This window comes from Seriola dumerili, unplaced genomic scaffold (genome assembly GCF_002260705.1).
Source record: "Seriola dumerili isolate Sdu_G_001 unplaced genomic scaffold, Sdu_1.0 BDQW01000417.1, whole genome shotgun sequence".
NCBI classification, from domain to species: domain Eukaryota; kingdom Metazoa; phylum Chordata; class Actinopteri; order Carangiformes; family Carangidae; genus Seriola; species Seriola dumerili.
This window is the reverse complement of record NW_019174672.1, coordinates 233993-261099: the sequence shown is the minus strand read 5'-3', so window position 1 is coordinate 261099 and position 27107 is coordinate 233993. Positions and strand designations below refer to the sequence as shown.

The following is a 27107-nucleotide window of genomic DNA, read 5'->3' as shown; positions in this document are numbered from 1 at the left end:
ACACACACACACACACACAGACACACACACACACACACACACACACACACACAGACACACACACACAGACACACAGACACACACAGACACACACACACACAGATACACACAGATACACACACACACACAAACACACACACACACACACAGACAGACACACACACACACACAGACAGACACACAGACACACACACACACACACACACCTGGTCAGGGGTCCACCCTGGAGGTTTTCAGGGTCAGTATTGATCATTGATAATGGAGGGCGTGGTCACTGATCAGCACAGAGCAGCTGCTGCATGGCGACGCTCACGGCGTCCAGAAGCAGCTGTATAATGTCACACAGCTCAGGTAATGACTGGAGTGAACTGGTTGATTCGGGTTCTGTTCTCACCTGAGAGCTGACTCACCTGGCGACCTAAAGATGCTCTTCGATTAGTTTTATCATACATTGTTGTTATTATCACCAAGTAAGATGTTTGGCCCCTCCCCTTTTAAAATGAAACACAGGAAAACGTTTACTCTTACTTTACTATTACTGTGAGTAAGCCATGACCTTTCACCTTTAGGGCAACGCTGAGGAAGAGATCTTTATCTTCATCATCTTCATCATGATCTTCATCATCTTCATCATCATCACCATCTTCATCTTCACCATCATCTTCATCACCATCTTCATCATCATCATGTCACTCCTTTCACCTGTTTGATTGGTTGAGCGTATCTTTATATTATATATCAATATTCCTAAAAATAGTTTTTTCTCTTGAATTTTTACATTTTTGATTCTTGTAAAATTACAACTTTTTTCTTTAAATATTGTCACTTTCTTCTCAGACTTTCAGATGAGTTTCTTCCCTCAGTGCGGCTCTGAAGCTCCGTCACAGAAACATTAACAGACAGATGAAGCGTGGACTGATAAACCTGCTATCAGAAAACAAACAGGGCCAGGATCCGTCTCAGTCCAGAACCAGAACCAGAACCATCAGGTCTTTGCAGCAGCACAGAAACTCACAGCTACATCAAGAACAAGACTCTCACACTTTATTTGTATTCAGAAAAACGAACAGCTGACGTATCGCATCAGGTGAGATGGCAGTGTTAAGGCTCAGAGGTGAGGTCGCGTCAGTTTGGCAAAGAGAGTCAGAGCGAAGACGAAGAGTCAGCAAACCAAACCTTCAGTGTTCTGTCCATCGACAACATGACAACAACATGACCACAGCTTCACTACTGTCCCGCTGACAGAGATCCTCACCTGTCCACCAGCTGTGTCACCTGTCCACATGTCTCATCAGGAGACGACAGTTCAGTCCCAGCTGAGTCTCTTCCTGAAGCTCATCTGAAGATGAACAAAGGAGAAGTCTGAGTCTTGTGTTTGTGTCTGGACACTGTTAGTTTGTGATGTGAGTGTAAACATGGAAGATGAGCATGTTAGCTTCCCAGTGAACGTTAGCTTCTGTAAAACATTAGCTTCTCAGTGAACATTAGCTTCTCTGTGAATGTTAGCTTCTCTGCAAAAGTTAGCTTCTAGGTGAACATTAGCTTCTGTAAAACATTAGCTTCCCAGTGAACGTTAGCTTCTCTGCAAAAATTAGCTTCTCTGTGAATGTTAGCTTCTCTGCAAAAGTTAGCTTCTAGGTGAATGTTAGCTTCTGTAAAACATTAGCTTCTCTGCAAAAGTTAGCTTCTCTGCAAAAGTTAGCTTTTCTGCAAAAGTTAGCTTCTCTGTGAACATTAGCTTCTGTGAACCTTAGCTTCTCTGTTAAGATTACTTTCACTATCAGCGTTAGCTTTTGTAAAACGTTAGCTTGTCTGATAGGTTTATGTGCAGTTCTGTCGAAGAATAATTCACAACTTATCCAAAGTGTCTTTTGTGCTTCTTCTGACTCATGTGACAGTGAACTGACTGAACTGTTGGTCGGACAAAACAAAACATCTCAAGATGTCACCGTAAAAAATCTGATAAAACAAACACATAAATAAACAACCTGAGTGGACGTCATGTGGACGTCACGTGGACGTCATGTGGACACAGCTGGTGTTCAGGCGTTAATCTGGACATTGATTTCTATAAAAACTGTCACTTCCTGTTTGAAATGGTTTGACAAACAAAGCGGTCTGATGAAACATGAAACTGCATCACGACAGAAAGATTTAAAACCCAGAAGAAAACACCTTGATCGGGGAAAACATCTGGACCCAGAAACATCAGTCTCAGTCTCAGTGACTGCAGCATTAAAACATCCTGCAGCCATGTTCCTGTCATCACCCAGAGCTCAGCTCTGACTGTCCGCTGTGTTCAACATGGCAGCGCTGCAGTGCATTATGGTTCGTGCCTGATGCTCAGTGCAGGTCTTTGAAGGGTTTGGGGTAGTTGAACATCAGGTAGTCCATGTAGTAGAAGTCGAAGGCCTTCTGCCGCTCCGTGGCGTTGAGCTGTGAGAAGTATTTCTGGGTGATTATGGAGGAAGTCCTCTCAGCCAGGGGGTTCCTGTCTTTGAAAGCGGGGAAGGTGAGGTTCCTGGGCGCGCCCACGCTCTGCAGCAGGAAGTTGGCTTCTTCCTCCAGACTCTCGAACTTCCCGATGAAGTTGTAGCTGAGGAGGCAGGGGTTACACAGCTGACTGACCGGCTCCCAGTGGATGTCCATCCCCACCGGCCGATGCACATCCAACAGGTACTGGACGAACTCCCTGAAGGTGACGCCGGCGCCAGTGCGCAGTGCGGTGCGCGTAGCATTGGTGCGGTATCTGGAGATGATGGGGCGTCCGAACACGGGGTGGTAGTACGAGTTCGGACTCTCAAACTTGTCCCGAAAGGCTGACACCAGGCGCTCGAAGGGCTCCCTGACGAACAGCACCTTGGTGTAGGAGCGGAGTCTCTCTGTGATGCCAGCGCGGTCGTAGCTCTCCAGCCGCCGCAGGTGGTTGGCGTAATGTGCCGCGTCGTGAGGTATGTCTCTGGTGGAGGAGGCGCTGCCGCCCAGTACCATCAGGACCCGTTTCCAGTTGGAGCAGCCGGCTTTGGGCACCTCGCAGTACAGCAGCCGGGACCGGTCCTCCACGTAAACCCGCGACACCTGACGCTGAGAGACCGGCTGTTCTGTGACGCCCGGGTGGTATTTGGTACAGACTTCGCTCAGCAGGCGGCGGCGGGATTCCTGTGTCCTGGCCAGCTTCAGCTGCTGCTCCTCCTCCCCACACGCGGAGGCGCTGGAGGCGGCGAGGCTGCTCTTCAGAAGCAGCTTCCTGTGACGTTTGGTGACCGGCTGTTTGGACACAACCGCAGAGTCGTCGAACTCGGAGGCAGAGGCAGACGCCTGCTGCGGTCTGAGGTCAAAGACCTCTGACCTCACGCCGTCACCTCCGTCACCTCCGTCACCTCCGTCACCTCCGTCACTCTGCTCTGCAGCTGAGACTCCGTCGCTCTCCATGTCCTGAAATAGAGACAGTCGACCACAGGTCAGTGAGGCGGGAAAATCATTAGTTTTTATTTTTATTTATTTATTTTTATTGTTTCCTTCCTGTTTCCTTCAGGTTTTGAATGACGGAATAATTCTCCATCTTCACTGGATTGTATTTGTGTATAGAGACGATCTCAGGCTACAATCAGCTGATTTATCTTCAGCTCATAGAACAGTGTAAATCACTCTCAGCTCACTGATGTAAATGAAACTACGGTGGCCCTGAAGCTCAAAACACTGCAGCTTAAAAAAACAAACAAATTCAGAAAACATCTCCATCAGTCTGACACATGAGCAAATACACAACAGGAAGTGTTCATCCAATGATGGACCCAGCTGGAACACACTTGCATGGATGTATTATAATATGTGTTATAACACATGTATTATGATATTATAACACATGTATTATAACACACCCATGTGCACTTGTTGTTCAATTCTTTTGAATTCAAAGGTCACAACTGAACACGTGTGTCCCAGCCTGGTTCATCACTTTTTAGTGTCCCCTGGAAACACTTCCTGTGTGTTGTGAGTATTTGCAGCTGGTGTCAGACCGATGGAGATGTTTGAGTTTATTTGTGTTTTCTTACGTTGCAGTGCTCTGAGCTTCACTCTGGGTTTTCTTCAGTTGTTCTCGCTGCTGTAAAATCTGCCTCAGTCAGTTTGTACTGATACAGCTCTGGATCAGAAGTTTTCATGTAGAGCAGGTCAGTGTTATTTACAGAGACCAACAGTCTCTCATCAGCAGCACCTGGTGGCAGTGAAGAGGAAACACGTCCTTCAACAGGTAGAAACCTGGAACAGAAGCAGACTCAGGGTGGACAGAGACGTCTCTTCACACCTGGCTGATGGTGTTCGTCTGTTTCAGTCACTTTATTTCACTTGTTTATGGAAATCATGACTGGTCTTCAGGAAGTCATATATCCCATCTCTCTGAGCCAAAAACATAGAATAAAAAATGTGTGTGTGGCAGTGACACACATTTTCTATTTTTTATTTTATTATGTATATATGATATATACTTTTTTTTCACAGAACCTCTCTATGTATAAATAAATAAATAGAATATATAAATACATATATATATATATATATTTATATTTTTAAGCTGTTTTACTGATATGTCCTTTTATTCTATGATTATTTTCCGGATCGTTTTCCTTTTAATACTTTTATTTCTGGTTGTACTAACTTTCATACATTTCCTCTCTTTTAGCATTTTATTATTTCATCTTATCACTTGTTATCTTTGCTCCAGTCTTCAGTGTTTCCTCAGTGCAAATTTATAATTATCTATTATTTATATTTGTGTGTGTGAGCGGGTGGGTTTGATTTATTGCTTTTATTCTGTAAAGCACTTTGTGTTACATTGTTTGTATTGACTGACTGATTGATTGATTGATTGATTGATATTAGGATTAGAATCTCAGTCAGCTTTTACTTCCATGACGTGAGGCTGTTTGTCAGGAGAGTAAAACCAGCTGAGCCCGTCACCAGGGACCATGTGTAGAGGCTGTAGTTGTGATGCAGCGACCGGCCTCTGGGGGTCGCTGTCCCCCCGTCTGTCTCCTGTGCTGGAGCAGAGTGAGGAGACGCTGCCACAGCTGCAGCTCGACTCACCTTCTCTACAGGCCACCTGGGAGCCACCAGCACGTTCACACCTGCAGACACAGGAGACAACAGGCTGTTATCACACACACACACACACACACACAGTAGAGGCTGTAGTTGTGATGCAGCGACCGGCCTCTGGGGGTCGCTGTCCCCCCGTCTGTCTCCTGTGCTGGAGCAGAGTGAGGAGACGCTGCCACAGCTGCAGCTCGACTCACCTTCTCTACAGGCCACCTGGGAGCCACCAGCACGTTCACACCTGCAGACACAGGAGACAACAGGCTGTTATCACACACACACACACACACACACACACACACACACACACACACACACACACACACACACACACACACACACACACACACACACACACACACACACACACACCTTTAAAAACAAACACTGGTTTCATGACAGACAGGAGACTGGTGAGTCCACAGCACATTAGGACACGTTATGTGACTGTATGAGGTCGTCTTATTTTGAAGTGAAACCTCCTTCCTGTGTGTGTGTGTGTTTGTTTTGTCTGAGCAGACAAAGCAAACACACACTCTGACAGCTCTCAACTCAACAGGAGGCAAATGATGCTCCAAATAACTCTGGCAGCATCACTGCATCTTAAATAGACTCTCACACACACACACACACACACACACACACACAGTGGGGGGGTTGGTGTCCTGTTCCAGCTCCAGATGGCCTCTCAGCAGCTTCCTGACACTGAAGGTTAGCGGTGTCCTGCGTCCTGCAGCAGCTCCTGGTTATTTATTACCCAGCCTGCACCTCACCGTCACACACACACACACACACACACACAAACACACACACACAAACACAGCAAACAGGAGACTCATCTCCATGTGTCTGCTCACCATCACCTCAGCTTCAGTGACAGTCCCAGTCTTTAACCCATTACATCCCTGTTTATACAGAGGTCACCGTGACCTTGACCTTTGAAGTTTGACCCCCAAAATCTAATCAGTTCATCCTTGAGTCCAGGTGAAGGTTTGTGTCAAGAAGTTCCCTCCAGGTGTTACTGAGATATCGGACAACCTGAAAACAAAATGGCTGCCACTCTGACTGTCGGCGGCGTGGAGGAATCAAAGTGTTCTGAATGTGACTGTCAGGTGTGTGTGTGTGAGTGTGTGTGTGTGTGTGTGACACAGGTGCGGACCTGAGCATTTTTGATCTTGACAAAAACAGAAACACACCTGGGCGACGCCCAGCTTCACCTGGAGCAGCTTCCTGTGTGGTACAGGTAACTGGTGGGAGGGGCCACATGCTCCCTGTCACTACTCGTCGTGACACTTCCTGTCACTGGAACCTGACGGACCGGAACCACCTCTGGAGGTCTGAGACTCACTGGACCTGAGTCCAGACCTGATGGATCTGAGTCTCTTCTTCAAAAGCTTTTCATTCATAAAGTTTTGAATCATTAGATTAACACTGACGGTGTATGAACGATGTCACCTGGACTTCATCTCTCTGATCCTGAACCTGGATCAGCTGATCCTGAACCCGGGTCTCTGATTCTTAGAGGTTTTATACTAAATACTGAACATTCAAACCTTCTCTCTGAATCTCTGAAGCTTCAAACGTTGAGGTTCAGGTTCATCTTTTTAACGTCTGAAGAGGAGCAGAGTGTCAGAACCATGAAATCCTCCAGAGCTGCTCACTATAATTTCACAGGGATTAATGCACCTGCCCCCCCCCCCCCCACCCCCATCTTTAAAGTCTTAATCCTTCAAACAAACATTAATCTTACAAACACTCAGTAGATCTCGTTAAGATACGAGCTGCTCGACTCCCACACATCCTCTGTAATGTCCTCCGCTGGTCTCAGATCAGCAGAAGTAAAGAGGTCCTCAGTGATGTCACACAGCCCCCCCAGCCCCCACCCTCTCCCCCTCCCTACCTCATCACAGTCAGAATTAACCTCCTGGAGGCTTTTGTTTCCACGGCTGCGAGGATTTGAAAGTCCACAGATTAAACTGTGACAAATATTCAAATCTTCAGAGCAGGTTTTATCAGAGCGTGGACAGATTACTGAGAGCGGGATCAGGAGGTTTTCAGGGGGTCGCCCTGGAGGTTTAGTGGATCCAGGTCATCAGTGATCTCTGCTCAGTGCAGGAACCTCAGGCCGCACTGTTGATTTAATGTTTGTTATTACAACTATTGTGATGTTTAAAGCTCCTCCAGTGTAAAGGTCTGTGTCCATGTGTAGTGTGATTATAGATCAGCTCTAGCTTCTATATTAATACTGTGAAAGTATCAAAGCCTCAGTCCACAGAGAAATGCACACAGCCTGTATTCAGAAACTGAGCCTTAAAACCAGCCGTCAGGACTTCTGGAACTTTGTGATGTCACAACTAAGCAGTCACCAAGCCCCGCCCACCTGGACCCACCATCCAAACCTTGCAGGATTTGGTTTCTCTGAGTGTTTTTACCTGGTATCTGCTATATTTTTATTGGATCACTCAGAAAACAGTCAGCCAATCAGAAGAGAGGCTCAGAGCCTCCTCTCTTCTGATTGGCTCACCGACCTGTTGTTACTAGAGCTCCAGAGAGAAGCCTGAGAGAGGAGATGTAAAACTACACTGAGATGGTTTTTATATCTTCTGATGGATCAACACTTCAAATAAAACACAGAAGAAGAAAATATATTTGTTGCACCATCATTTATTGGATGATTATGTTTCATATATCAATAATCTGAAGCTTTAACATAAAAATGTATCAAAGTAAAAATACATCAACTGTATTTTAAGGACAGATGTGGAGTAAATGTACAGCCAGCTGTTTGTCAGTCCCAGATGTTTGTGTCACCTGATCAGTCTCAGTCTTTTCTCTCTGTGTTTGGTCTCCACCATGTTCAGCAGCTGCTCTCTGACGGTCTGTAGCTTCACCGTCTAGTTTTCACTCTGTCATTTATCCTGGTGTAAAAACATTACAGCTGTTTTAAAGCACAGACCGTGCACGGCCTCCTGTCCACACTGTCGCTCTGCGCGCCACGTGACGTCTCTCAGCTCTGGGCGCCTTCAAATATTCATCAGCTCAACATCAATAAGAGATGGACAGAGGAGGGGGGGTTTTAACCCCCCCCCCACCATCACTCAGGAGGATTTCCTCTGCCAAAACAGATTCACCAAAACACCCCCCCCTCCCCCGCAGGTTGTCAGTGTGTTGTGGGTCAGACCTTCAGTGAACCGTCAGCTGACCCACATTAAACTGCTGTTCACTGCTGTTGTTCTTTCTACTGTGTTTATTCATGTAGCAGCAGGATAATCTGCGGAGGCCAGACTCACTCCGATCAGCTGATGTCCGTCAGGTAAGAGACACAAGACCAACCAACACAGGTGAGAAAAGTGCCAGGTACGACCAGCAGGTGACATGTTGAACTCTCCACCTGAAGAGCATTAAAAAATATTAAAACTACACCTTTTATTCCGCTGTTTTGAAACTACAGTTCCCATAATGCTTTGAGGGATGTAAACAGGGAATACACCCTGAGCCCAGTGTTTTTATTCCTTCCCCGCAGCGACAGTCAGAGCAGCCATTTTGTTTTCAGGTTGTCCGTCTGTACGTCTCGTGGACACGATATTTCAGGAACACCTTGACAGAACTTCTTCAAACTCGGCACAAACATTCACTATGACACAAAGATGAAGACATTAGACTTTGGGGGTCAAAGGTCAATGTCGTAGTGACCTCACAGAACAAAGTTTTGGCCTTGCAAACGTGATATCTCCGTAACCTCTTATTAATTACATTCACTAACAAACATTCACTTGGACTCAAGGATGAACTGATCAGACTTTGGTGGCTAAAGGTCAAAGGTCAGTGTGACAAGTAGATCAATGGAGTGTCTCACAGTGATTTAAACAGAAAATGTGAATAAAAGCATGTGGATGGAAAGACGTGTGATGATAAAGAAAACCCTGAGCTGCAGGTCCAGACCTCAGACCTGCTTCCTGTCTGTATTTCGTGTTCAGGTATCTGGTCCTGACAGATCCGAGGCTCCTCGCTCTGTATCAGCGGCTGGTGATAAGGTCACCGAGCCAATCCACAGCCTCGTGTCGAGCTTGATGTTTGACATTTGATCAGTTCAAAGACAGATTATAACGGGACTCATGAACTGACCTCAGATCAGTTCGTTAGTTCAGGTGATATGACCTGAATCAGTCTGATGACTGTGATGAAACGAGGTTCATGTTCTCATCAGGATGAACTAATGATGGAGGGACAGACCTCTGCTGGTTCATTTCCTGCTACGCAACAAGCTTCAGTGAAGCTCTGCCCCCCCCCACAACAACCCCCTGTTTTATTCATCAGGTTATTCTCTGTGTCGCTTCATGTTACTTGTCATTGCTGTGAACTCCACAACCACATGAATAATACAGACTGCACTCTGTGTGTGTTCTGAGCCGCACGCACGCACGCACGCACGCACGCACGCACGCACGCACACACACACACACACACACACACACACACAATCTGAACACCAGTACAACACACCATCACAATGCTGCTCACACATGGAAATAACAGGTCATCATGCACCTGGAAAAGGTCATGGAAAAAAGTCTGGAAGCTGATGTGTCGAGGAAAGAACCTCAGACTTTGGAACCACAGACTTTGGAACCACAGACTGAAGAACCACAGATTGCAGAACCACAGATTGCAGAACCACAGACTGCAGAACCACAGACTGAAGAACCACAGACTGAAGAACCACAGACTGAAGAACCACAGACTGCAGAACCACAGACTGAAGAACCTCAGACTGAAGAACCACAGACTGCAGAACCACAGACTGAAGAACTTCAGACTGCAGAACCACAGACTGAAGAAACACAGACTGAAGAACCACAGACTGAAGAACTTCAGACTGAAGAACCACAGACTGAAGAACCACAGACTGCAGAACCACAGACTGCAGAACCACAGACTGAAGAACCTCAGACTGAGACCTGGTCTCTGGGTTCTACTCTCAGACAAGATGAACTGAATCCAGAGTCTCAGACGTGAGAAACAATTAAACTGAGCCGCAGTAACATCCACATGATGTCACCTCAACAGTGTGTGTGATGATTGATTATGCTTAATGGATAAAAACAGTGGTTCACAGCAGCTCGGATGACATCACATCACTGATTGAACCGCAGGAGAACTGAGCATGCTCAGTGCGGTCGTCCTTACACTGTAAAAAAAATCCATAAAAACCCTTTATATATCCCTGCATCAATCTGTTCATTAACCTGTCGTCTCTCGTTCTTAGAAACTCAGACTGTACTTCCCCTCCGTCCTGGCGTCTCCACATCAGACTGGGTGGAGTCCCACAGGGACATTTTTACCGTCCACAGAGGGATGAAAACCGCCACGGAAAAACTATGTCACTCTGCGGATTTACAGCCGGGCCATCGGATGTCAACGACCTCTCCAGCTGATGAGCAGATCTCAAATGTAAATCAAGTGGAATAAAAACCGAATCAGCATGAGTCACAGAGCATCACGTCATCCCGCCACCGCCAGACCAGACCAGGTCCAGACCAGACCAGGTCCAGACCAGACCAGACCAGGTCCAGACCAGATCCAGACCAGAGCCAGACCACGTCCAGATCCAGATCCAGACCAGACCAGACCAGATCCAGATCCAGATCCAGACCACGTCCAGATCCAGACCAGACCAGATCCAGACCAGACCAGACCAGACCAGATCCAGACCACGTCCAGATCCAGACCAGACCAGGTCCAGACTAGATCCAGACCAGACCAGGTCCAGACCAGACCAGACCAGGTCCAGACCAGATCCAGACCAGACCAGGTCCAGACCAGATCCAGACCAGACCAGGTCCAGACCAGACCAGACCAGGTCCAGACCAGATCCAGACCAGAGCCAGACCACGTCCAGATCCAGATCCAGACCAGACCAGATCCAGACCAGACCAGATCCAGATCCAGATCCAGACCAGACCAGATCCAGACCAGACCAGACCAGATCCAGACTACGTCCAGATCCAGACCAGACCAGGTCCGGACCAGATCCAGACCAGGACCAGACCAAATCCAGACCAGACCCANGAGCCAGACCACGTCCAGATCCAGATCCAGACCAGACCAGACCAGATCCAGACCAGACCAGACCAGACCAGACCAGACCAGATCCAGATCCAGACCAGACCAGATCCAGACCAGACCAGACCAGATCCAGACCACGTCCAGATCCAGACCAGACCAGGTCCAGACCAGACCAGGTCCAGACCAGACCAGATCCAGACCAGACCAGGTCCAGACCAGATCCAGACCAGACCAGGTCCAGCGCAGATCCAGACCACGTCCAGACCAGACCAGATCCAGACCAGATCCAGACCAGACCAGATCCAGACCAGATCCAGATCCAGACCTCGTCCAGACCAAATCGAGACCAGATCCAGACCAAATCCAGACCAGACCAGACCAGACCAGACCAAATCCAGACCAGACCAGATCCAGACCAAATCGAGACCAGATCCAGGCCAGATCCAGATCCCGACCAGGTCCAGACCACGTCCAGACCAGATCCAGATCCACATCCAGACCAGACCAGACCAGATCCACCATGTCACAGAGGGTCTGATGGTCGGACTAAACTCAACATGTGAAGACGTCACCAACGATCCTCTAGAACAGAAGTTGCCACATCACAAGCAGCACCAATGGTAAGTAATGATAAGCACTTCCTGTCTCGTGAGTGGGCGTGGTCATGATTATTGTTTATGTCAAAACAACAAAACAAAACAAAACAAAACAAAACAACACTATACTTTGAATTTACAGCTGATTTTGCTGCTTGTTTTTATCTCATCGTCACGGAACAACCATGTGAAGTTAACATGTTTCCTACATTTGATCACGTGTCACATGATTTCACGTCGTAACACGTCACATGTCATTGCAGATTTTCAGTGTTTCACCAACAGTTTCAACAAACTGCACATTCATGTGGTTTTCCTGTGAGGGAAGATCATATCAGTGTAATAACACTCTGTTTTCCCTCCAAAAGTTCAATGATAAAAACAATAACATTGTTATTACACAAAGAAAGACGTTTTATTTCAGTTGAAGAACCATGTGACGCAGATACAGGAAGTGGATGTAAGCGCTCCGTCTCTTATCTGCTGTCTCTGACTGTCTGTGGACCGGAGACACTGACAGCTGCTGTCTGCTCCATCAGTTCACATGCAGATCAGAGCAGGAGGAGGGAGTCAGCAGAGAGGACGACCCCCCAGGACTGGACCTCACTGTTCCTCCTGCTGGACATCAGGAGGAGGAGGGCAGTGTCTGCTGATAGGACAGGTCTCTGTCCACAATGAATTAATATTTCATTTTCAGGGGGAAGTCACATCAGCACAGATGTGACCCGATGAAGATGATGAAGATGATGAAGATGATGAAGATGATGAGACTCCAACGAGCCGCTGGAGGACGAGGTCAGAGACTCAGTCCTGGTGAGGAGGAGACCTTCACCTTGGATCAGTGCTGACTCAGACTGAGCTGTGTGTGTGTGTGTGTGTGTGTGTGTGTGTGTGTAACTCCACAGCAGCGTCTCATGATGTAGCTCCTCCCCCTTAAACAGGAGCAGAGTTGACAAGCTTCCATACATACCAGGTTATTATTGTTTTTAACGTAAAGATAATTATATTAAACCAACTGTAACTTCCTGTATAATTCGTTTTTTTTCATACATCCCTTCGCTGTGAATCCAACACTGATATTAAAACACTCATTCATCTGATCCACACACTGGGAACACAGATTTACCCCTCACACACTGTTGATGCTTCTGCCTTCACAGTAAGAGCTCCCTCATGATAAGTGTCTGTAGTGAATCTATGTAGAAAGTATAAACAGCCTCTCTGACATTAACACATGGAGGATTCATCCTTCATTAAAGTGTCAGAGCAGGGAGAGAGTATTCTTTAGGTGTTCATCTGCTGCACAGTCTGTGGCAGCTCAGGTACCTTTATAATCTCCTGCCCCCCAGTGGTGCCTGTGTTGGCCCCCACACAGACCTGAGCTCTGTAAGTCCATCTGTAAAATCCACTGTTAGAAATCTGGGTGTGATTATGGACAGTGATTTTAAATTGGACAAACATCAATTCAGTTGTGAAATCTAGCTTTTTCCAACTGAAGCTTTTATCAAAGGTCAAGTCCTGCCTGTCTTTTAATGATTTTGAAAGAGTCATCATTGCTTTTATTTCTTCCCGCCTTGACCTCTGTAATGCTCTTTATGTTGGTGTTAACCAGAACTCCCTCTCACGACTACAGTTGGTCCAAAATGCAGCAGCTCGTCTTTTAACAGGAACAGGCGAGCAGTTCCCCCGGGCCGGCCTCCCTTCACTGGCTCCCTGTACGTTTTAGGATTGATTTTAAAATTTTAACTTTCGTTTATAAATCATTACATGAGCTAGCTCCATTTTACCTGTCGGATCTTTTAGTGGCACATGTACCTCTACGCACTCTCAGGTCTGCTGACAGGTCGCTTTTAGTTGTGCCCAGATCCAGACTAAAGCTCAGGGGAGACCGGGCTTTTTCAGTTGCAGCTCCCAAACTCTGGAACAAGCTGCCTCTACATGTCAGACTGTCCCGCTCACTGCCTGTTTTTAAATCACGTCTTAAAACACATTTTTATTCTTTGGCCTTTGACTCAGTGTGAGAGTTGTCATTTCTGTCTGTTTGCACCAGTTTGTGTTCTTGCTGTGTTGTTTTTATGTTATTGATTGTACAGCACTTTGGTCAACAGCTGTTGTTATAAATGTACTTTATAAATAAATTTATAAAGTACATTTATGTTCCATGTTCCTTCATCTGACGCACAGATCTAATATCTGTGGATCTACAATCCACTTCAATAGATACGGTCAGATTTGACCTGAACAGCCTCAATGTACAAACATTCACAGCAGCTGAACAAAAGTATGAAATATTATAATATTTTTATTTTGGTGAATTCTGGGTCACTTTAGGAAAAGTCATAACATTTCAGGCTAAAAGACATTTATGGTATTTTTACTGCTGCCAAATGTCAGAGGGGTCAAAGTTGACCTGAACAGTAAGTGAGGGTTAGATATGAGGCGTTTGTGTGAATTAAAGTCGTAGATAATTTTTTAAGCCACATGTTAGTGCTGCATCTCGCTGAATTGATGGTTGCCATGGTAACTGATGTACCTGTTCATACCTCTGCTGTATAATCCCCACACATGGGAGCCAATGAGGACACACAAACTTCCCTGACGTTCTTTAATTCTCTCGTCTTACTCTGGAGCTCTCGACCACAGATTCACCTCTAAAGAAAGCCATGTCATGCGGCTGAAAGCCCGTCAGCCGAGACAGAGACTGAGCTGTCTGACGTCAACAGTGTGATGTCACATTCTTATGAGTCAATAATAATAAATAAAACTTAGTAGAGGCCACAGTGAGACAAACTGCTGCTGTGAGGCTGAATCAAAGAACAATCACCAGAAACAGGCGGGAAACGATCACGGCTGTTTGTGATCTGACTGTGATCAATCAGGTTTACTGATACCTGATCACTGATGAGGGAACAACAGCTGACCAGCTGCAGATCAATGAGGGAGGAGACGTCTCGAATCTGAGCCTGTGATTGGACGACAGGCTGAGAACATGATCTGATCAATGATACACCTGATCGATAGAGATCAATAGATCCAGAACCAAACACACTGGATCCACCCACAGAAGCACCGGGGGGGGGGGGGGGGGTCCTGTTAATATATATTATATAATATATATATATATATTATATAAATATTATAGTAATCCTGTGACTCTATGGAACACATGCAGCTCCACTTTCTCCTATAATTAAAAATAAAATAAGAATAAATAAAAATAATAATAATAATAATATAATTTTAAACAATAATTATAACTATCAGTTTTTATATTTATTGATTTGCCACAAATCATGATTTTGAAATATTAAAAACAAGAATCTAGGGGTGTTGCGTAGCGCAGTGGGTTATGCAGGCGCCCCATATATAGAGGCCACAGTCCTCGCTGCAGTCAGCCCCCGGTTCGACTCCCGCTTCAGACGGACCTTTCCTGCGTGTCATCCCCCCCCCCTCTGCCTCTCTACTGTCCTGTCCATTAAAGGCACAAAAAGCCCCAAAAAAAACAAGAATCTAAAGATAACGAGAGACTGTGATGATTATCATTTTAATATTATTATTATGAGTGATAATTATTGATCTATTATTTCTTTTATTAAGCAATAAATGCAGAAAACGATCAGAGGAGTGAACGGCAGCGATGTGGTGAAGCGTCTGCTGACTCATCGCTCACATTCAAGTATCAGATGACGAAGCTCCCACCCCCCAGCACAGGGGTCACTTGAGGTCAGAAGAGAAACCCGACCAGAGGAAACTGACCAGCTGGACCCACATGAACAGATGATGTGTCTCAGTGTCTCCTCGGTCACTTCCTGTCTGAGCTGATCCTCGTCTCTGGTCTCAGATCAGTTATTCTGGATCCACTTTACATTTCAGATCTGCTAATGTTATGAAGGGGGAAACTGACTGTTTCCACATGAACAACAACACACTGTAGTTACTGATCTCACCACAACAACACACTCAACCACATGGGGGGGGGGTTCAGCACACAACTACACAACTACACAACTACAGACCCAGTGAGGGCAGAGCATGTGACACACTCTTCAGCCTGCAGGGGGCAGTAACAGCTGAGTGGTGTGCTGTAAAAGGAAGAAGAAGAAAAAGAAGGAAGAAGAAGGAGGAGAAGAAGAAGACCCCCTCAGCGACACTCACCTGGGGTCTGCTGTTGGACGGTGTCGGTCAGGTCCTGCAGGTGGACCAGCAGCAGCAGAGATCCAGCTCCCAGCAGCAGGAGGAACCACAGGCAGCAGTAGACAGAGCAGGGCGGCTTCATGGCAGCAGACAGCAGCCTCCTGCTGACACTACACTCCCCCAGGCTCATCCCAGACCTGGCCCTGAGGGGGGGGGCAAGAGAGAGGGGGGGTGACATATATACCAACATGTGACAGCTGAGGAGGGAAAATAAATCTCATTCTTTACACATTAATGTGGAAGCTGAGGAAGGACGTAGATATCTTTATCTACCACTAGGGGGCTCCTGTAATTTAATTACGTGTTGTAGTGTAACCAGCAGGAGCTTGACATGATTGTTGTGACACCACAGTGAATAAGAGTGAAGTTATTGAATATTAATGAATACACCTGTTTTCAGTGACTCACACAGATCAGTGTTACTCCTACAGCTCGCTGTCGACCTCACCACGGCAGGAGACAAGCCTCGTTTGTTTTATTACAACAGTTCAGTGATGAAACATTAAATATTAGAGACTAAACACACGATGAGCCATGGAAAATGTGTCTTTCATAGTTTAACGCTTAATGAACACGCTTAATGACCAGCTCGTTTACCTGTGAAACACCTTCAATTTCAAAGAATTCTTCAAACGAGATTCAGTTTATTATCAAAGAAAAAATCAAGCCCCGCCCACCTGGACCCACCATCCAAACCTTGCAGGATTTGGTTTCTCTGAGTGTTTTTACCTGAAATCTGCTTTATTTTTATTGGATCACTCAGAAAACAGTCAGCCAATCAGAAGAGAGGCTCAGAGCCTCCTCTCTTCTGATTGGCTCACCGACCTGTTGTTACTAGAGCTGCAGAGAGAAGCCTGAGAGAGGAGATGTAAAACTACACTGAGATGGTTTTTATATCTTCTGATGGATCAACACCTTTAAACAAACCAAACAGATAAATTGTCTGTCAATCAGTTAATCGATCAATCAGCCAATCATTTCCTCGCATCCTGTTTGGTCCTTGGAGTTTAATCTGCATCATATTAATAAACTCTTCACATAGTGAAGAGACTCCAGCTGTCAGATGAAAGTACAGCTGAAAATACCTGAGTGAAGTATGGGAGCCTCAATGGACCAACGCCTCATCATTTATCCTCACTGCAGCCTCAACGTGTGTGTGTGTGTGTGTGTTTGTGTGTGTGTGTGTGTGTGTGTGTGTGTGTGTGTGTGTGTGTGTGTGTGTGTGTGTGTGTGTGTGTGTGAGCTGCTGCAGAGTCACACCTGCTGAGAGAAGCTGTTTGAGCACACTCCAGAGAAACAGATGTTCCTGCTCGACCTCATGGGAGCTAGGAGTGTTTGGTCAGCAGGAAGCTCTGTGTTTCTTTAACAGTAAACACACACACACACACACACACTGACAGTACAGCAGCATATTAAAAAACACGACGTCACTACACAGAAATCTGGTCGGTACAAAGACCAATCAAATTCCACGATTCTCGACACCTCAGCAGAAACAGGAAACAACTGAAGCTGCGTCCTCGTTCAGGACCGCAACCCTCAGAGGACGCCGCCTGCGGAGACCACAGGGACTATGACGGGTGACCCGAAATGACATGGTCTTTTTTTTGCCATATTCTCTGTTTGAAAAGTCATTCATCACTGGCGCGCAATGCATCTTGGGATAGGGTTGGGCCACGAAGGATCCACTCGCCATTTTGTTTTCAGGTCGTCCGTCTCATTCTCGTCGACACGATGTCTCAGTAACACCTTGAAGCAACTTCTTCAGATTTGGCAGAAACATTCACCTGGAGTCAGTGATGAACTGATTAGACTTGGCTAAAGGTCAAGGGTCAAAGATCAAGGTCACAGTGACCTCAGAAAACACATTTTAGCCTTCTAGACTTCACAGCAATTATGACAAACTTTCGCACAAATGTGTCTGAAACAGTTTCAGTTCCAGTGGCTGAAAACAGACACTCATCCGTCACTACATCAGCTGACCACGCTGACCTCTGACCCCCCCCCCCTCACCCTGTAGTGAGTGACTCTGACCCCCCAGGACCTGACAGCTGCACCAATGATAGCTCAGCTGATTGATCCAGCAGCTCATTGATAACTTCACTCTGAGCTTCAACACTGACGCTCCCTCTACCAAAATAACACAGAGCTGTTTTTAGCCACGTTAGCATCGTAGCTGTGAAGACGCCAGACACGTCTGTCAGTCAGTTGATCACAGACGGAGAGGAAACTTTTCTTCTTCTGTTTAAAGTCTGAACCCCTGTCTCTCTCTCTCTGTCTGTCTCTCTCTCTGTCTGTCTCTCTCTCTCTGTCTGTCTCTCTCTCTGTCTGTCTCTCTCTCTCTGTCTGTCTGTCTCTCTCTCTCTGTCTGTCTCTCTCTCTGTCTCTGTGTCTGTCTGTCTCTCTCTCTGTCTGTCTCTCTCTCTCTGTGCTGTCTTCTCTCTGTGTCTGTCCCTCTCTCTGTGTTTGTCTCTCTCTCTCTTCTGTCCTCTCTCTCTGTCCTGTCTTCTGTCTCTGCTGCTCCTTTCTCTCTCTGTCCTGTCTCTGCCTCCTCTCTGTCTGTCTGTCTGTCTGTCTCTCTCTCTCTCTGTCTGTCTCTCTGTCTCTCTCTCTGTCTGTCTGTCTGTCTGTCTGTCTGTCTGTCTCTCTGTCTCTTCTCTCTCTCTCTCTCGCCTCATGCCCCCCAGTAGCAGTGAAGCCGTGGAGATAAAACTGTAGTTTAGCTGCTGCAGAGGAAACACAGTGAGAGTTTTATTTCAGTAATAAAGGTGTTGTGTGTTTTAAAGCTGTGTAACCACTGACACTGAGCTGCATCCATAAATATCATCATAACATCCATCATTTGAATGTAGGACACGTCTGTGTGACAGTCAGTATCTCTGTTATAAACTGTGAGTTTCTGTCTTTGTAATGATTAAAGTTTGTTTCTTTAAATATCACTGAATACAGATGTTCCTGTGAGGAGACACTGATGTTCTGAACAGCTGATAAACGACGACTGGATGAATCCACTCCACAGAACGTGTGTCACCTAAATCAATATGAAATAAATAAATTAGGTAATAAATGTAGAAATAAATAAATAGATGTAAATATAAATATATAAGTGAGTTGATAAATAAATACATAGCTTTATAAATGAATAAATTTAATTGCTTTTTATTTATTCCAGAGGGATTTTATTCTCTGTGTGTGATTCACACTGTTCTGGTGCTGTTGCTCTGGTCTGAATCTGTGAGATAGCCACGCCCCCTCATTAGAATATGACAGATGGAAATAAAAAGCTGGGAAATAAATGTGGAATTATAAAATAAAAGTCCCCTGAAATAAATAAATGTAGATTTATAAAAGTTTTCAGAAATAAATAAAAAGGTAATTCCTAAAATAAAAAGCAATTTATTCATCGATTTATTTGTTTATTTATTGACTCACTTATATATTTATATTTACATCTATTCATATATTTCTACATTTATTACCTCGTTTATTTCAGGATTTATGTCATGGCCGTATTTATTTATTGATGTATAATTCCACGGTTGGGAAGCCTTGGACCACACGGAGCTGAGAGTCTGACAGACGTGTCACTTCACAGCAGAGCGCCGGGCCTGACGTGAAGCTCGTCTCCTGAGTCGGACCCGGCAGCGACGATCAGCCGTGAATCCGACTCTCGGCTCCTTTGTTGCAGGATGAGCCTCCGTTCGCAGCCGAACCGGGTCTCAGAGAAGCGTCAGAGCAGCTTTTGTGTCGCTGTGGGACGAGTCATGATGGATTTTTCATTGAAGTGAAGGAGGCGACATCTTCTGTTATCACTGCTCTGTTGGTTTAACAGGATCTGCTTTTGTTGCCATTGAAAACTCAGCACTCGATAAGAAAGTGGGACACAAATCCTCATTTTGCCCTCTCTCTGTGCTGCAGTTTGAATCAGTGCTGCCATGATCCTTTTTTCTTTTGATGCCACATGAAAAGATTCTGAAGGAAGAACACTTTGGAAAAATGGTTGAACTAGAATTTCCCGCCTCGTGGTTTTTTCCTCCTCCAACGAGTCAAGCTCCAGGAAAGAGTCACGGTCTCTCCGTCTGGATGATGATGGAGTGATGACACTGTAGCTGTGTCTCAGGAGCTGCGTCCTTCAGAGGTCGCTCTGCATCACCAGCTGTTCTCGCTCTTTACCGCTGTGTTGTTCAATCTGGACTACACCTAACTTTTTTTCACTAAAAGTTGAGGTTTTAAGATCTAAAAAGTGTTTTCTGAGGTCACAGTGACCTTGACCTTTGACCTTTGGCCACCACCATAATCAGTTTGTCCTTGAGTCTAGGTGAATATTGTTAACAAATCTGAAGAAGTTTCCTCAAGGCGTTACTGAGATATCGTGTCCACGACAATGGTACGACCCGAAAACAAAATGGCCTCCAGCTCTGACTGTCGCCGACGCGCAGGAATAAAAACTGATTCAGCAGATCAGTGGCGACCAGTCCGGACTCTGAGGGGGAGGAGCCTGTACGTGGAGAGGCCAAGCGTGGAAACGTCTCCACCAGGTGATAAACTCGGGGTGACTGACGACCACAGTGTGGCTCAGTCTGGAGATTACAGGCGTCTCAAAGTTTGCAGATCGCCTCGTTCACGTCATCAGGTTCCCGCTCTCTGCTTCAGATCTTTAAGAAACAGCCTCTTTAAAAAGACCCCATTAAGTCAGACAACATTATTTGACACTAACGAGTAATGCAGGCTGCGTTTCCCAGGGGAGAACACAGAGCGGGAAAAAAACAAAAACAATCTGCTGTGAAAACAGCCCAGAGTCATTTCTCTGCTCCACCTGTGAATGTGCTGCTGACTTCTGATGATTCAGCACTCAAGGGCAAACAACAGCACAAACTCAAGGTGCTGCAGAAGCTCCTGTCTGACACGACGTGCAGCAAATACAAAGCTCCTGCAGCCTCTCTCTGCAGCTGCACTATCACACCGTCTACTCCGTTCAGCCAGCGGCTCTTTGTCCCGTTCACTCATTCATCAATAATTCATCAACTAAATCAAACCTTCACATGTACCGGTTCACGGCTCGTCAAACCAAAGCATTCATTCACATTAGACTGCTGAAAGTATTCACATTAATCCAACACATTATTGATCAGTTACCAGGGCGACCGTGTTGAAGTGACTGAATCATGTCCAGGTACCAGATTCTCAACTGTGATTCCAACTTGATTTCTTAATGCTTTAAATCAGTTTCATTGTGTCCCTGGTTCCTGCAGGTGTGGAAATATAACTTGATTGGTTCACTCTAAAGTTAACTCGAAGCTAACAATTAGTCTGGGAGCTAGCTGGTTAGCCTGTTAGCATCGGCGCTCACAGTGAATCAATCCTCATGTTTAATGGCACCGCTGACAGTTTAACTTCGCGCTAACAGCTAACAGCTAACTGCTAAGTGTTGTTGTCCGACCATCTGTTGACCAGAAGTTTTAAGTTCACAGTAACTACATTAGCACTTCCTGCCTGAGACAAGCTTGGTCCTTCAGAATAAAAGCACCAGTGGTTCTGCTTTGACTCAGTTCATTACAACAGTTTGTTATTTACTTTATTACAACAGTGGAGGTTTCTGCTCGGACTGAACATGTGCTCTGAACGTCTCCCTGTCGTTTCTGCTGCTCGACTTTAGTTTGAGGCGTCGCAGCAGTTAAATGTCAGTTTGTTGGTCATCAGACGTTATTGTTGTTGAACCAACAGCTGCCGTCGGTTTCACCTTCACTAACATGGGACTGTTGTTCAGAGTGGATCAGCTGGAGTCGAGCTGCTGAGTGGAGATATTTTTAGATCCATATGTTCTCTGCTCTCATTCCCCACTGCATCCATACTAAAATAAGCTCAGTGTGTTTTAGTACAGTCACATCTCATCAACATACAAGACGCATCACTGTGAGCCGCTGCACAACCTTCCTACAATAACTATAAACCAGGTTTATCAATTTAAAACTATATTTCCTCCACTAATCAATTTGATCTGTAAGGTGTGAGGTAACTTTGACCTTTGACCCCCAAAATCTAATCAGTTCATCCTTGAGTCCTAGTGAATGTTTGAGCCACATTTGAAGAAGTTCAGTCAAGGTGTTACTGAGATATCGAGTCCATGACAATGAGACAGACGGACGACCTGAAAAGAAAATGGCTGCCGCTCTGACTGTGGCCGACACGGAGGAACAACGACCATCAGAGGAACATGCAGACTGGAGGAGCCGGGAATCGAACCACCAACCTTCTGATTAGTGGACGACCCGCTCTACCTCCTGAACCACAGCCCACAGGCTGTAAGTAAAAATGGACCACAGGTTTCTGAAATTCAGAATGAGCTGCTCCACCGTCGCCATCTTGGCAGTGTCTGGCTCCGCCCCCTAATTCCCAGTTAATCCAAATATGGTGAAAGAGGAGGGGCATGTGTGGAGCTGTGTGGGACGTCAGCTGCAGGATGAGGTTTCAAACATATCTCCTGGTGACCTTTGACCTCTGAGTCTCAGCTGAGACTCTTTGATCAGCTGGAGCCTGGATTAACATGACAGATGGAGAATCACTGAGAGATCAATATGTGTCTGTGTCGTCTGATAACCACACACACACACACACACACACACACACCCCCCTCCTGCCTCATCAACACTCTGAAATAGGAAACGGTTGGTGATATTGAACGGCTTCAGTGTGTTGAGCTGTATCAATATTGTGACTGCAGCGATCACACTCTCATAACACACTGAGTCAGCTGGGAGTGTGCGCGCACACACACACACACACACACACACACACACACACACACACACACACACACACACTCTGAATATTCAGCCAAGTCGCACAAAACACAACTCAAACATTTGGACCCAGAAACGTCAGAGAGGATCACAGCTGATCTCACACATCTAGGCCACAGGAGGGAAGGTGAGGAGGAGGAGGAGGAGGAGGAGGAGGAGGAAGAGGAAGAGGAAGGTGAGGAGAAGGAGGAGGAAGAGGAGGAGGAGGAGGAGGAGGAGGAGGAGGAGGAGGAGGAGGGGGAGGAGGAGGAGGAGGAAGAGCAGGAGGAGGAAGGAGAAGGAGGAGGGAAGAGAGAGGAGGAGGAAGAGGAGGCAGGAGGAGGAGGAAGAAGAGGAGGAGGAGGGAGGAGGAGAAGAAAGGAGGAGGGAGGTAGAGGAGAGGAAAAGGAGGAGGAGAGGAGGAGGAAGGGAGGAGGAGAGTAAGAGAGAGGAGGAAAGAGTGAGGAGAGAGAGGAGGAGGAAGAGGAGGAGGAGGAAGAGGAGGAGGAGGAGAGAGAGGAGGAAGGAGGAAAGGAAGAGAGGAGAGAGGGAGGGAGGAAAGGAGGAGAGAGAGGAGAGGAGGAGAGGAGGAAAGAGGTAGGAGAAGGGAGGAGGAGGAGCAGAAGGAAGGAGGAAGAGGAAAGAGGAAGAGGAGGAGAAGGAGGAAGAAGAGGAGAGAGGAGGAAGAGAGGAAGAGGAGGAGGAAGGAAGAGGAAAGAGGAAGGAGAGGAGGCAGGAGGAGAGGAGGGAAGAGAGGAAGAGGAGAGACAGAAGAGGAGGAGGAAGAGGAGGAGAGGGAAGGAAGGGAGGAGGAGTAGAAGAAGAGTAAGAGGAGGAACGGGCAGGAGGGGAAGTAGGACCAGAGAGGAGGTAAGAAGGGAGCCGCCGCAGCGAGGGAGAGAGGGGGAGGGCAGATGGTAGAGGAAGAGAGAGGAGAGGAGGAGAGAGAGGAGGAGGAGGAAGAGTAGAGAGGAAGGAGGAAGAAAGAGAGAGAGAGGAGGAGGAGGGAGAGAGAAAGGAGGAGGAGAGGAGGAAGAGAGGGAGGATAGGGGAGAGAAAGAGGAAGGAAGAAGGAGGAGAAAGAGGAGTAGGAGGAGAGGAGGAAGAGGAGAGGAAGAGGAGAGGAGGAGGAAGAAGAGAGGAGGAGGAGGAGAAGGAGAGGTTGTTCAAACAGGGTCAGAGGAAATTACAGACTCATTCATCACAATACACTTCTGTTTGTCCACTGAGCTCTGATCTAATGGTCCACTATGCTAACACACACACACACACACACACACACACACACACACACACACACACACACACACACACACACAGACACACACACACAGACAGACTGCTTTGTTGTGACATCACAAAGTTCCAGAAGTCCTGACGGCTGGTTTTAAGGCTCAGTTTCTGAATACAGGCTGTGTGCATTTCTCTGTGGACTGAGGCTTTGATACTTTCAGTATTAATATAGAAGCTAGAGCTGATCTATAATCACACTACACATGGACACACACCTTTACACTGGAGGAGCTTTAACACACAGTCTGAACTTAACCAAAGATCATTTATGAAGGAAGAAGCTCCACTCTGTCACACCACTCTACAGTCTTCTGTAATAAACCGTCAGCTGATCTCAGGTCAGCTTCAGGAGATTTTCATTCATATCAGATCAATAACTTCCACTAATATCTTTGAACCAGGAGCTTCAGGATCTGGATCAAGTGGCTGCTTTAGATTAACGGAGTCGGACTCTGTTCATCTACCGCTGGTGAATGTAAGTGTCTCATCATCAGTGTTAAAGGTGTTAAACTGTGTTAATGAGACCAGCTGCTGGTTGTTTCATCTCTGATGTTTCTTTAATGTGTTTGCTCAGACTTCTTCATCCACTCAGCAAACGATGCGTTCACAGACAAACAGAGTTTACATTGTCCCATAAGATTAGAGCGTCATCAGGGAATGATGGGGATTAATGTATTAGCTCACGGTGAGGGGATACCGCCCCTTTATTGTGGCGGAGGAGGTGGCTTATCAACTCATCGGATTTACAGATTATATTCTGATTATGTTTATGGTCCTTTCATATTTCTGAGCTTCCAATCATCTGCCGGACTTACAGAATATTTCAAATCAGACGATTCATTAAAGATTAGAAACCTGCGTCCAGGGACTGAACGGGGGGGGGGGGCTTTTGATCATATCACATGATTCTCCTCAGCAGATGGAGTTTGGCCAGTTCTCATGATCACTTACATAAACATGTATATTTTTATATTTATATCTATTGTTTCATTTGCACATGTACAGAAATACATGCTTTGTATGGTTTATAATATTTATTCTACATTCTCTTTCTATTCTTATTTTCTCTATTATATTTTTGTTGCTGTGTCAATTTGACTTTCCTCTCCGGGGGAAGGTTCATCTTTTAATGTTTTATCTTTTTATTTTATTATCAATAATAATAATAATATTAATAACCACCTGTATTTACGCAGCACTTTATAATGTAAAAAGAGCAGATGATCAATCACATCGTTGATGTAAACACGGATTATAACTGAACGACTTCTCTTCAGTGTTGGATTAATGACGTGATGAGATTGAATATTTTCTCATGTAGAGATTTTATGTGATTCTATCATTAGATTGAATGTTAACGTTGTAACCACTGTTAGCTTCCTGCAGTGTGACGTGTCTGGTTTCCTTTAAATAAACAATAAATAATCAATGAATCTGACAGGTTTCTATAGTTTCATATTGTCAACATGTTGTGCAGACTGACTCAGTCCTGCTGCCACAAACACTCACTACAGCACTGGACATGGATTCATCCGCTGCTGAAAATAGTCCCAAACAAATACACCATGTCCTCCTGTTTGGTAGAAACTAGTGATGAAACTTTATATGCATGAGAAGTTTTCACAGCTTTACATCTTCAGTAGGAACCAATGAGCCGAGAGCCACAGACAGAGGAGGGAGGGGTTAAGAGACGGACCAACAGTCCGATCATGTGATAAACATGTAGAGTAACCGCAGACTGATCCTGGTTCAGACTCTTTCTGCTCTGACCTACAGACGACTGACCGCTGCATCTTTCATCATGATGTCATGACAACAAGGAGAGACACAAGCAGGAAGTGGAAGCTAATTTCACATGTAGATGAAGCTCATTCCAGCCAACAAATTAACACCAACTGATGTGGAAACTCCAGCCACCAAAATGCTTTCAGAAAAACCCAGGGAAGCTAATTATCCAAGTTACTGCGTTAATTAATTTGCTGCTGGTTTCAGAGAAAACCTTTGGAAGCAATTTCAACCAAACTGAAACACAATCACGTCCATTAGTGAAAAGCACAGTCTGTAAAGAGAAGCGTGACGTTAATCAGTCCGTGTTCAGGTCACCTTCATTACAGGGACGCTGAGGGACGGGCTCCGACTCATTTTCACCCTTTTCCCTCGTGATCCTCAGAGACGCCGCCCTCGGCCTCCCGCTGAACTCTGAAGAATCAGTGACCAATGACAGCGAGACGAGTCGGACTGTCGACTTTACTGACAGGCCACTCCCCTTTTTTTATCTGCTTCTTCTTCTGTGGTTTATTTTCTCTTGGGTAAATTAACTCTATAATCCAGCTTCATGATACATGAACACACTGTACGTCCAGGTCCAGGTCCAGGTCCTGGTCCTGGTCCAGGTCCTGGTCCAGGTCCAGATCCTGGTCCAGATCCTGGCACTGTACGTCCAGGTCCAGGAGGTCCAGGTCCAGGTCCAGGTCCAGGTCCTGGTCCTGGTCCAGGTCCAGGTCCTGGTCCTGGTCCTGGTCCAGGTCCTGGTCCAGGACCAGGACCTGGTCCAGATCCTGGTCCTGGTCCTGGTCCGTCTCATCCAACATCAGCTGTTGACACAGACAGACTCAGACTGAGACAGAGACTCTGACAGGTGAGAGGAACACGTGTGTGCCTCCTCCTCAGATCACACCTGAACAATATGTTGATCTGATTCAGTGTGACATCACTTCCTGAGAAGGAAGATTAGGTTTGTGAGGTCACAGTCACCTTGACCTTTGACCTCCAAAATTTAATCAGTTCACCGTTCTCCTGGACACGATATCTCAGTAACACCTTGACGGTTTTTGTACGAACATTCACCAGGACTCACGGATGAACACATTAGATTTTGGTGGTGAAAGGTCAAAGGTCACGGTCAGTGTGCCCTCACAAAACACTTTTTAGCCATTACTGACTTCAAACAAATGGTTCATAGTTTCTCTCTGGATCAGCAGCATGTGACCTGAACCTCCGTGGAGGACGAGGAGCCTCTCATTGTAACATGATATAATAAATAATTATTGTTTTGTGATTTATTACACACACACACACACACACA

At 46.0% G+C, this 27107-nt stretch overlaps 1 protein-coding gene across 1 annotated transcript in view; it reads right to left on the bottom strand.

Moving 5' to 3' along the window:
- Nucleotides 1-1085: 1085 nt before the first annotated feature.
- The window catches only part of LOC111233731 (carbohydrate sulfotransferase 8-like), a 36013-nt gene continuing 9991 nt past the window's right edge, over nt 1086-27107 (bottom strand). Inside the window, exons 2-4 of the mRNA XM_022761616.1 lie at nt 15912-16093; nt 5295-5335; nt 1086-3435 (exon numbers count right to left, since the gene is read on the bottom strand). Coding sequence (XP_022617337.1) covers nt 2344-3435; nt 5295-5335; nt 15912-16080 — 1302 coding nt within the window. The 5' untranslated portion in view covers nt 16081-16093 and the 3' untranslated portion in view covers nt 1086-2343. The remainder of the gene's footprint in view (nt 3436-5294; nt 5336-15911; nt 16094-27107) is intronic.